The sequence below is a fragment of the Xyrauchen texanus genome, chromosome 42 (genome assembly GCF_025860055.1).
Source record: "Xyrauchen texanus isolate HMW12.3.18 chromosome 42, RBS_HiC_50CHRs, whole genome shotgun sequence".
Classification (NCBI taxonomy): Eukaryota; Metazoa; Chordata; class Actinopteri; order Cypriniformes; family Catostomidae; genus Xyrauchen; species Xyrauchen texanus.
In genome coordinates, this window is record NC_068317.1 from 6,775,383 (window position 1) to 6,787,498 (window position 12,116).

The 12,116-nt window shown below is 35.6% G+C and overlaps 1 protein-coding gene across 3 annotated transcripts in view; it reads left to right on the forward strand.

Moving 5' to 3' along the window:
• Nucleotides 1–3,349: 3,349 nt before the first annotated feature.
• Nucleotides 3,350–12,116, forward strand: part of LOC127635261 (NXPE family member 3-like) — a 30,783-nt gene continuing 22,016 nt past the window's right edge. For all 3 annotated transcript variants that reach the window (XR_007969454.1, XM_052115172.1, XM_052115171.1), the window contains exons 1-3: nt 3,350–3,722; nt 3,948–4,012; nt 4,307–4,693. Coding sequence is in view for 2 of the 3 variants with exons in the window: in XM_052115172.1 (XP_051971132.1) it covers nt 3,692–3,722; nt 3,948–4,012; nt 4,307–4,693 (483 nt within the window). In the remaining variant the exon portion in view is untranslated. The remainder of the gene's footprint in view (nt 3,723–3,947; nt 4,013–4,306; nt 4,694–12,116) is intronic.

Consider the following 12,116-nt stretch of genomic DNA (forward strand, 5'->3'; position numbering starts at 1 on the left):
TGTGGTGGTTTTAATAATAACATATGATTTATTTCAAAAGGTTTTGAAAAGCATCGAGGCGACTGCTACAAAGCAAGTTGGATCATCTTGTCTGGACCCTACAGAACATACTACAGCCCATGTCTTGCTGTTTTATTCACCTCTGTTTTTCTGTTTTTATCTGTGATAAAGAGTGTGTAACAGTGTTCTCCAGGTGTTCAATAAAAAGAATGGCTAAACTCTATTTTATGTTTTCTTGTTGTATGACATCTGTGTTTAACATGGAACTTTAACAATAACACAATTCATGTACATTGATTGATGTTTACAGTCCTGCAGAAATATTACTGTCCGTGGTACTGAATGTCATACATTATCCTGTATTCCAGAATCCACTTCTTCAGGACTTCATAACAAAAACTTAACTTGAATCATTACAATAAGGGTGTTGCTTATTTATAACGTTGAAAATATGATTAATCTAAAGTATCTGAATTTCTTTAATCAATGAAAGAAATGTGTTGTACAAGGAACAGCAGTTATAATACATACTTTTACCTAATACATTGATCAAAGTTAATTGAGTAGAGTGATCACTAGGAACATGCTATAACCTCTGGAACATGAAAAAAGGTGAAAATAGAATAATTTCTTCAGAATAATATGATTGTAATATACTTACAGTAAGGTAGGTATTGGCAGTATTCAACATGTAGTAAGTCAGTCTGATCACTAGGAAAGCACTACAGCCATTGGAATATAAATATAAAAAAACACTATAGGGGAATTACAGTTTATTACATAAACATATGTAATAAACACATGTAATAATGTTTATTACATACATATATTTGATAATTGTACAGTAAGGGAGTTAGTGTCAAAACTTCACCTGTAGTAAGTCAGTCTGGTCAATAGGAAAGCACTACAGCCATTGGAACAGGAAAAAATTATTTGATAATTGTACTGTTTGGGGGGGGTACAGTTGTAAGACCCAGGACCAGATAATATGATGAAAGAAGACCAGGAGTCGTGAAATTCAATCAAATAAGTACAATTTTACTGAAGAATAGTTTGCAGTTAAATTGGTAAAGCCAGCGTCAAAGTCACGAGGAGGTCGCAAGCCAACTCTACCTTACAAACAAATCTCACACAATTATACCTTTTCCAAGGACATGCATTACATAATCGTTTACTTCTGATTGGCTAAGACAACATAAAGTCTAAACAATAATACATTTTTGATAGATAAGTGGGTATATCGCCGTTAGTCAGAATATTTGTCGTCCATTTCCGAGATTTAAGTCCGTGGTGACCTTCTTCCAGGGTCCGAGAATGTTTTAGGCTATATCACAAAGTTCAGAACCTGCAAAGAATATCAAACGCACACACACACACACAAACACAGAACACTGACAAACAACAGTTCTCTTCGAGGCTGAAGAAGGCCTGAGCTAATTATCAGAAGATCAGTCCACCTTAACAGGCTGATAAAACATTTCACTCCAGGAAAGCAGGAAAGATAATATGCCCCTTTACTCCACTCCCTAAAGAAATACACATGAGATGTTCACTTAATGAAAATAAGGTGAAATTATGTATAAATTGACCCTCAAACTTATACAAGTCAACTAAGACAGATATATAGATGCAGATATGTGGATATTGTTGTGAAATATGCAATTATTCTATTCTAATCATGGCTTTTGGTATATGACGTATTTATGGGTCATAGTAAACCACAATTGTAACTAATAAAAAGTGGTTTTATAATGAAAGGTACCATAAGTAGTTGTTAAACAATTTATTAAGAATGTGTTTACTGTAAAACACTTGTATTAATAATCATTGTAACCATATATTGAGAAAATAGTTTATTAAGAAAAACACCTCAACTTGTTTTATAAATATTTTTATTATGAAAATGGTTTATAAAGAAAAACATACCACACTGAATGTTGTAAGCATTTATTAAGCAGATGATGTGGCAGAGTAGAGAGGAGTTGAAAATGTATTAGAAAGAGCTTTGCAAAAGAAAGGAGAAAAATGCCATCATTACCGTCTATGTGTTGTGGACGAGATACAGAAGATACAGCGATGATGGAAAGGTCCAGAAAAAGAGGACAAAGAGACAAAGAGTTTTATATGCAAAAGTCCTAAGGGGTCTTCCAGAAATAATGACAGTTCAAGATTTTATGTTTGACCAATTGACTGTAAAAGACTGAATGTATGCAGAGGGAGTTTCCAGGAGGGATTTCTGAACATGTCAAAAAGTTGATGGACTTTAAAAAGGACTGTAAAGGAATGTCCAGCCAGAGGCAGATTCACCAAGGACGTCTCCGGTGTTATGATACCTTGCCATTGCACCTCATGAAGTTAAAAGCTTGTAAATTATTTGGTTTTGATTTACTTACAATGTATATATATAATATATATGCAATACATGAATACAGAGTCTCTCTCGCCGCTCTCTGAATCCCAAGACAATTATCATCAAAAGGCCCCTTGCATGTGAACACAACCCAAGGGCACACACTGGAATGCAACTAAAAGAAAATGAATACAGAAATGATTAGGATATTGATTGTTGAATTTTTAATAAGAATAAAGTAATCATTCAAAAGGATATATATAAAAAGGATATATATATAATTAAATTGAAGAGACAGGGGATTCTGACCCCAACCCTTCAGTACATACAGTAAGGGAGTTATTGTGAAAATTTCACCTGTAGTAAGTCAGTGTGGTCAATAGGAAAGCACTACAGCCTTTGGAACAGGAAAAAATACTTTAGGGGAATTACTGTAATTTTTTTAAATTAATATTTGTATACTGAATGTACAGTAAGGGAGGTACTGTCAAAATTCCACCTGTAGTAAGTCAGTCTGTTCAGTAGGAACATACTACAACCTTTGGAACATGAAAAAATCCCTTTGGTGAATTACTGTAACTTTTACATAAAACATTTTTGCGTACTGTATGTACAATAGCCTACACAAAAGTACACTAAAGCAGTCTAGGTGAATACGCAGCAAATATCAAACCTGAAACTATTTTTACCCTGGTTGGTTTTTTTTTTTAAAACTTGACTATGTTCATGGTGCTGTCCACGTAGGCTATGTGGTCCTGAAGGTCCTACATGATCAAGTCTGCAACTTGGGTAAAGTTGCTTTTTATATTCGCTTCGCATATTTGCGGAGTTCCGCGTTCAATATCTCGTGAGCTGAATATTGTTACTACACAAATAACATTGTTTTAATATTTTAATCGCATCAAAACGAGCTTTCCTTCGGGTTTGCACTTTGCAGATGGTCCCTTCTTAGCAGCCTGCGCATAGAGATCAATGTATTTTGTACAGTGCGAAGGAAAGATCGTTTTGAGGAAATTTATGTTGTAGCTTCTGGTGTTTTATCTGTAGTTATATGTGATAGGTGTTGTGTGTAGCAACAACGTTTAGTTCACGAGTTACTGAACGCGGAAGTCCGCGAATGTGCGAATGTGCAATATAAAACCAACTTTACCTAAGTTAGTCCCGAGGCAAAACGCGGAAGTGACCATCCAGCATAGTGTTCACTGTTCCACATTTCGAAAATCTTAAGGAAATAGTAGACATCCAGGCAGTTTTGTAACTTATTTTTCTACATACTGTTTAGGGTGGATAGGATCAGGATTTGGACGCAGATACTAGACTGGGAAAGCAACAAACTCAACTATGTTAATTTCTCCCACACGTCAGTCTTCAGGTAAATACTGTTATATTTGATTGAAAACTTTTCTTAATATTCATTTAAAACGCTTACAACAGTTAACGGATTAAAAAAATGTAGGGAAACATCTGAAACATTGTCCATGCATTGCGTGTAATTGTCTTGTTTCAATCTAAAATAACTTATTTACTTCAAGTCAAATTATTATTATTATTATTATTTAATGACTGAATCAAATTGACAATTCTTGACTCTTATCAGTTCACAGATTTGAACATAGTCGCATGTGTCTAGTGCTGCTATGTCTTTGGTTGTCAACATTTGTGGTAAGTTTGTTTAAAAAGTAATAAAACTTTTTAACATGTAAGATTAGTTTTAAATATATAATTACCACTGCTACTCTACCTGTCAAAATTTAGTCCCAAAACTTTAATTATGACAATCAGTCTGTATATTCATATCTTAAAAGTAAGCTCAGTTGTGGTATTTGATCAAAACATGCTACAGTTTAAACACAACAAATAATATATATATATATATATATATATATATATATATATATATATATATATATATATATATATATATATATTGTTCATTTTATCTACATAATCTTTTAGGCTATATTGAGATTGCTGAATGGTGGGAGTCAAATGCAAGGATTCCTGCCCCCCCTTCCTAAACCTATAAGACGCATACAAACAAATTCCTCACCAACAATTTCCATATTTGACATGGGAATTAGTCATAAAGACATGGGAATTAGTCTCGATGAGTGGGGAAGTCTACAGAAGGCTCTGGACTGGCCTAGTCCAGATCAAGAAATCACTCAGCTGAATCTGAGCACAAGTCCAGTTCACTCAACATTCTCTATTGTGGGACTCAATGAGACTTACAAAGTGGGAGAAAAGATTCATGTTACTATCACAGCCAGAGACCACAACAACAACCTGAAAGCTTATGGAGGAGACTTTTTCCAAGCAAAGCTTTTCAATTCAAAGTTAAAGGTATGTTGAGTTAATTTGGGGTCATAGAAGAATAATTCAATGAAACAGGTGCTTTATCCTGTTCATTTTTTTTTAAAGCAGTTGTAAGATTTAAACATCAGAAATGTATTGTAAATTAGGATATATGTTCATGTAGATGTTACTGTTGACGTCTGTAATGATTTTCATTAGCAAGCCTAGCAGAATCTCTTTAGGTGTGCTGATTAGCTTAGTTATGCATTGAATAGAAGGCCTTTGGGATTATTAGGAGAAATAGAATTTGATATTAGCCAGCTTATAAATCTTTGTTGCTCTCTTAAAATAATTTTTAAAAAAACAATCCTTTTTTGCAATTGTATTTATTAAGGAAAAAATAAATACTCAATGTGGGACAGGCATCCATGTCCAAAGAAAAAAGGCACATTTTTAACACAGGTTCCCAATCAAAAAATTATGTAATTGTTTTCTTAATTTCCTTGCCAAAAGAATCTCAATCTTTTCATAATGTGCATACTTATTAAAGAACAATATATAGTCTAAATGGCATGCACCAGGTTTATCTCTCTGAATACGTTTTGTCTTCATATTTTTTGTTGTCTTGTCAAGTTGCATTTACATGGACACTTTTTGTTTTAATCGGAATCAAATCATTCCGATTGATGATTCTGAACGTACTCTTTACATGAACACTACATAAAATGACCAGATTGATGTGAGCATGCATCAGATAGGAACTGCTATTGTGACGTGTGCTCACTGCACTATTATATAGCATTCCCTTGCCATTTGAAGGGGTGTTCACACTAGACTTGAGCACTAGAGCACACAATTATTTCAGACTTCTCTACAAATGAGGATATGATGTTATGTGTGACGGCTTGTAGTTTTAATAATCAAATACATCATAGGCTAAATAACAAAAGATATCACATTCAAAATGTTCAAATATACCATCTAATCATTTTCCAGCAACAATATAAACACACAACTTTTGAATTGAGCCAAGAGGTCAGTTCTATTTACCTGTTTCATGTGATATGATTATATGACCTCGCTGCTATATACTGTACAATAAATGATCAAAACTCCACATACCTTCTGTCGGCAAAGCCTTTATTTCTATTTCTAAAGCTTAATAAAGTGATACTGCTCTTTACATACCAGTGCCAAAATCACAGGGGAGAGCAGCGATTAAAAACTTAAATTTATAATACCACGACGTGTATGATGTATAACAATTATAACATATTGTATAAAAAGCACTATAATGTCACTATACAGTATATATTTAATTGTAGGCTATACAGTATACTAATGTTAGTCATTAAACAACACATTTGATTTTGAAGCACAGAATTTATTCACACCACCAGATTACAATGTAAAAATAGTCATATTTATACAGCAAGTTGATATGGAAAATGCTGGATATTTTTTAATAAACTATGTTACAAAAGAGACAATATATTCATGACCGCAGATTTAACACAATAGAAATAATTAATAATTTGCATAGGTTTGTTTGCCTTTGTTGCTTTCTGTGTTCTCTTTATGAGCTAAAAGCAGATATAGGCTTACTTTCATATAAGCGGGATGTTTAGTAATATAGTGACCGAGTAAGACCAGAAAACTACACAAACATTTGTAACTCCTGAATGAGACATGTTTATGGTGATATACCTCTGTGTGTGTGTGTGTGTGTGTGTGTGTGTGTGTGTGCGCTCGCCAATCACTTAACAGAAAGGCCAGCGTACAGATCTGAATCTTGAATAAAATTTATTGAAATGTCTGTGAAAGTCAAATCTGGCAACATTTCTGCAGATTTCAGACCTGAACACATTTCCTTGCACTTAGCATGGATCAAAACCAACTTTTGGATACTTTTATTTACATAATTTCACAGGCGTTTCTCCATTCTGTTGCTTCTTTATGCTGATGGTGTAGTAGTTTCTACCCATTTTGTGAAAAATCACTCAACATCTTTGGAATTTTGATTTCAGAAGAATAGACTTTATTATCATACAATAAAGCTGAGTTGCCTGCAGTACAACCAACCCATCTCTGGGTTTTGGTTCACTTAAATACAGTCCTCTATTCCTATGCTTTAACCCTGGTCAGATTATTTTGAGAAGTGGACAGGAGACACCTGCCTCACCATATATTTTCTCAGAAGTCATGAGAGCACATATATGAGGCTATTCCTGTTCCTGCACATACCTTCAAATAGTCACACATATGTTGAGCACACATTCCATCACGACCACAGGCCTTTACACACACACAGTAAACTTCATGTTTGCCTGTCAGAAATAACTGTGGTACAAATCAACAATGTTTACATTGATTACACCTGATTAATGTATACTTAACTTGATAAAAATACTCTACAATGGCCACTGTGATGAAAGTGTGATGTTGTGCATGAAACGTCATGATGCCATTACTGCGTCAGTACTGAACATGCGCAGATCTTCCCTGTTTCACAAAGCAATCCGAGTGTTTACATGGCAAAAATTCTCTTTTCAAATGGGTTAAAAAAGGTTTACTCCACCCATTACAATCCAAATGAAATTTAAGTTGGATGTGGCCAATTTAATCCATTTGACATGGTTACATGATACTTTTTTTATTCGGATTGAGCTTCTAGTCCAATCACAAATGGATTACCAGGGTCCATGTATTGATAATCATTTACAAGCATCTCAAGATACTTGAGGGACTTGAGAACCACCCTAGTTTGAAGGCTGAACAGGACTGATTTACCAGATTTTTACCAGCATTTAAACTCCCTCTATACTTTCTTTACCTCCGGCTGGTTTTCAAGGCATTTAAAAAAAAAGGTAAAGGTCTCTGTCATACAGGGCTCTTCAACTAGCCTGTTTCCCTTCTTTCACTAACTCGACACAAGGGGTCTCTTCTGAGAAAAACTTGAGAAAAGGCCAATGTCACATTGGCAGACAGAATTTACATGCCCCGCCCCTGGACATACGGGTATAAAGCGGAGCGGGCGAGCGACATTCAGATTTTTTTCTTCAGAGCCGAACGGTTGTATGTCACGACTGCTTCACCCACCTCTGCAAGACAGCTTTCTGTTGGATCTGATGGTGCATTCCAGTGGCTTTCTCCTCTCTGCACACCGTGTTGTTTCATTTAAAATTGAATCATTCAATTTGCTTCGGCGATGTAAAATGGCTACCAAAAATGTTAACTGAAGGAAAAACCCTGACTGTTGAAGTCATAGAAAGCATTTGAATTGTAAGGGGGTCCACCTATTGGTCTAATGGTGGCTTCCAACAGCGTGGATGAAGGTCTCCTGCGTGTTCTGTCTTATCGTGCGCGTTCAGTTTAAGTTATTTAACTCCAATTACATAACTATATTATTCATTTTAAGATCCTCGTTTATTTTATCTGACTCCAATTATAAAAGTTTCTAAGGATCTAGTAATGTTCTAATCTTAGTTATTATTATTAAATTTGATTTTACATTGAATCATCATATTTAACTCTATTTTATATTGTGCTCGTTCATTCGGATTCCTGTCGCTTAGAGAGTCTCGCGCCGGCTGTGAACGCGGATCTCACGGTCACAAATATGCCAGTTTTGGTCATTAAAACAGTAATTGACTAAATACTAATTAGATGGCTGCTCCTGCTTGCCCTTTTATCTACAAGTAATTTGTTTAGTCCCCTTAGATAGTAAACACTTAATTAGAGTAACATTTCTACCCAGATGTCATGACAACTATATTTACAAAGATAGACCAACATACCCAAGTTAAAGTAGTTTTATATGATCATTCCATAGTTTCCTATGTACACTTGGCCAGAAAATATTACAATAACCAGAGGTTTAGACTTCACCCTATTTAGGCTTGGTCGACACTAAACGGAAATTCCCTATCGAGCCTGTACACACTAAGTAAACTAGAAATAATGCCTATTAGTTAGTGGGAGCTCTAAATTCTCAGTCGTTGTGCCCCATGCTCCACTCAAAACCGGCTTTAGTCCGCTGCGAACCTGGTGGAAGATTTGTGGAAACAAGGACTTAACGTAATCTACTAAAGACAATAGTTTCAGAGTAAATCAGAATAAACTCAAATGTAACAATTTATTGACCAGGTAACATAATAAATTAATCAATTCCAATTAGACAGTGATAAGTCAAATTTAGACATTTTATCAAAACCTAAGAAATTCAAATTGCCATTACCTGATATAAACTACACACAGTAAACTGTGTGGGATCGTCTGACTGCAGAGAACCATGAACAATGTGTCGCATCTCCTTAAATACCCAAACCATGAACAAAGGGAATTTTGGGAGTGGTTAGGTTTGGAATTCCTGGGGACATACCTCATTAACATACAGGCAGGGATGGGGACAGATTATACAGCATTTGGCAAAGGCCTTATAACTTTGTTATCAATAGAAAGAGACCATATACCAGTCACACTGAAACATTTTAAATGATATGCCTAGTCACATTATTTGTATACATCAGTCATGATATTTTGATGCATGTGAATTTTATGTGAGTTTGAAGTGATTCTGAGCTGAAGGGGAAGGAGGAGTAGAGGGGGGCAGATGTTTGTGAGATTTAATATAGTCTGCCCAGAAGACCTCCAGTGGTGGTCTTCTGGGCAGACCTCAGTTAGGTGAAGGAGTTCTCACTGGTAATGCATATACACCTGAACAGTTTCTTAAATGACCGTGTAAAGATGAAACTCTTAAGAACTTAATGTTATACTGACATGAGAAAAGGTTGAGTAATACATCAATACATGATGAAAATACAAACAATGAATTAATGTCACAAGTACGAATGGTAATCCAGGTCTCAAGTGTGTCTTTGAAAATGCAAAGGTCTAATTAATCTGATTTTTTTTTTTTTTTTACTACCATTGTGATTTGTGGTAGTGGAATTTAGATATATTAGAACTGAATTAATTAAAGGAAAGGTGGCACAGAGTTCAAGGCAATTAGAAGATATATCATCAATATACATTATTACAGTGGATAATAAATTAAAGGAAACATATTATATAATAATAACAGTGTTAATTCAAAATTATCTAATGTGTGTGATTTGGTGGCTAAGTCACAATCGATGATATATGCTTATTTTCAAAATGTGTTGTGGATCGATAGAAGTGGATCGATAGAACGATGCATTTTATATCGTCAACTTCTTTTATTTTTACATTGTTATTAGCGAAGTGTTGAAAACCAGGGGCCCTCTGGTTTGCAACAATGCCAACAACAATCAATTGGTTTGATTTATATGTAGGTGGAAATGTTGAAATTTGGGTGGCAAGTTTGCTTGCAATTAGTAATTAAATCATCGATGTGTGACTGTAGCCATGCACATGCCCCATGTATATTACAGTATTTAAAGGGAAGTTGTAAATAGTGCCTGTTTTATGGAAACAGGTTTGTAATGTCCTATGTGTGAGAGGCTATGTGTATGTGAGAGGCAGGCCAGATCTTCATTGGATTAGTATCTTCAGAATCTCGGCCATTATTTTGTTCCATGATGTGTAATGATACAAGTTAGGGATGTCCCGATCCGATACCTAGATCGGTATCGGCTTCGATATTGACGTGATATAGGGTAACTTCTGCTGGGGAACTTTCTGAGTTTTGTTGTATTCTTTTTTTTGTTGTTCTCAACTCAGCTCTGTGGTCAAAGTTCACATCTTTGGTGATGTGTTTTCTGCTTAGCATTTTTTAAGGGTGCTATTTAGACGGATCGGGTATCGGTCTGACGAGCCCGACCCAAATCCGATACTCTGTGTTAGTCATGTTCGTTACTGTCAAGCTTAAAAAATGACATAAAAGAACTGTTAAAACACCATTAAAGCGGTTCATATGACTCGTGCATTTTATTCAAAGCCACTTGAATACACGCGATAGCTCTGTGAATTGCAATAGGCTGTGTTTAATAAGTAAACATATAAATGCACGCGCAGCTTCAGCCCGTTAGTGAATGGTGCTTCGGTTTACACACACACGCGTGGCTATTTATAGCCTTCACCCGTGCACAATATTTGAGAGCTACAAACGAACATCTCAGATGTAGATGCTCAGCAGTTCGGTTCACTTATAATATGGACTTAGAAAGGCACTGGAGGTGCATTTAACCAGAATATAAATAAGAAGCGAATTAAACTGTGAATAAAATGGGTGAGGGTTTAAAAGTTAAAGCTGTCATGGAGAGACTCACAGCAGAGATATGAACTCTGCAGGGTTTATTGATAGAGGATTGAAACAGTGATGTAAACATTGTGAGTAAATCCAGTTAAGCAGAGTGGCAAACAGCAGGTAAGTAATATCCAGACAGTGTATAGACACGATGAAAGAGATAACTTACAACAATTTTATGATACTTGCAGGCAATAATGAAGACACGTGTTTGACATAGTATTTCTGAGACTCCAGAACTTTCTACTATCGATGAGAACAGGCACAGAGTGTGAAAGTGAAAGTGAGAGAGAGCGAGAGAGAGTGTGCGCGCGCGCGCGCGGGTGAGAAAGCGGGGTATTTATGCAGTCATTGATTAGCTACTAATGATATGCAGGTGCGTGTAATCAGAACTCAGGGAGTGCCAGTATCCAGTATGCTAGTTAATAATAAAGTGTTTCTTAATAAGCTTTACATTTATATTGAAATAATGTGTAGTTAAAGGTTTGTGTTTCTTTACATATTAAAGAGTACACCAAATTATTTCCACACAATAATGTAAAGATATTATAAACTGATTATGCAATAAAACAACACTGGTATCGGATCAGGATCGGTATCGGCCAATACTGAGATTTCCGTTATCGGAATCGGATCGGAAGTGGAAAAAGTGGTATCGGGACATCCCTAATAAAAGTGTGTGCTATGTATGTTTAGGAGATGGGATGGAACCTGATCTAGAGCAATTGGTGTTGCACAGTTTTGGTTCTGGTGCTAAACCGAGAGGCCATACAGCTATTTTTGTTTTTGTAGCGCTGTTAGGTGTGAATGGCCGTTAGATTTGCTTTCGCACCCATCTCCAGCATGGCCAAATTGTTGTCCTGGCTTGAAGCAGGGGGATCAGAAACATTTTGGCATCTGTCCCTCATGAGATTGCAACCTGAAATGGGAACAACCACAGAGAGAGAAAACAGTTAATGTTGAACCTTTAATTCATTGCATTTAGACATGTGGTATTTTCTTTATTTCTCTCTGATAGTCAAAGCCAAACTGTTACAGACAGCTTTTAGTCTCATACTGTATGGTTTGTGTCATCAGGGGGAATAAGCATTTTGTTTGAAAAACATGTACCATTACAATGTCTAATGCAAATTTGATTTCAGAGATCAAATTAGACTGAGCATCTTTGGTGAGATCTGAATTACTGTTGATATTTTAGAGCAGTTTCACATGTGTAGCACCTTGAGCTGTTTTTTACAGTTG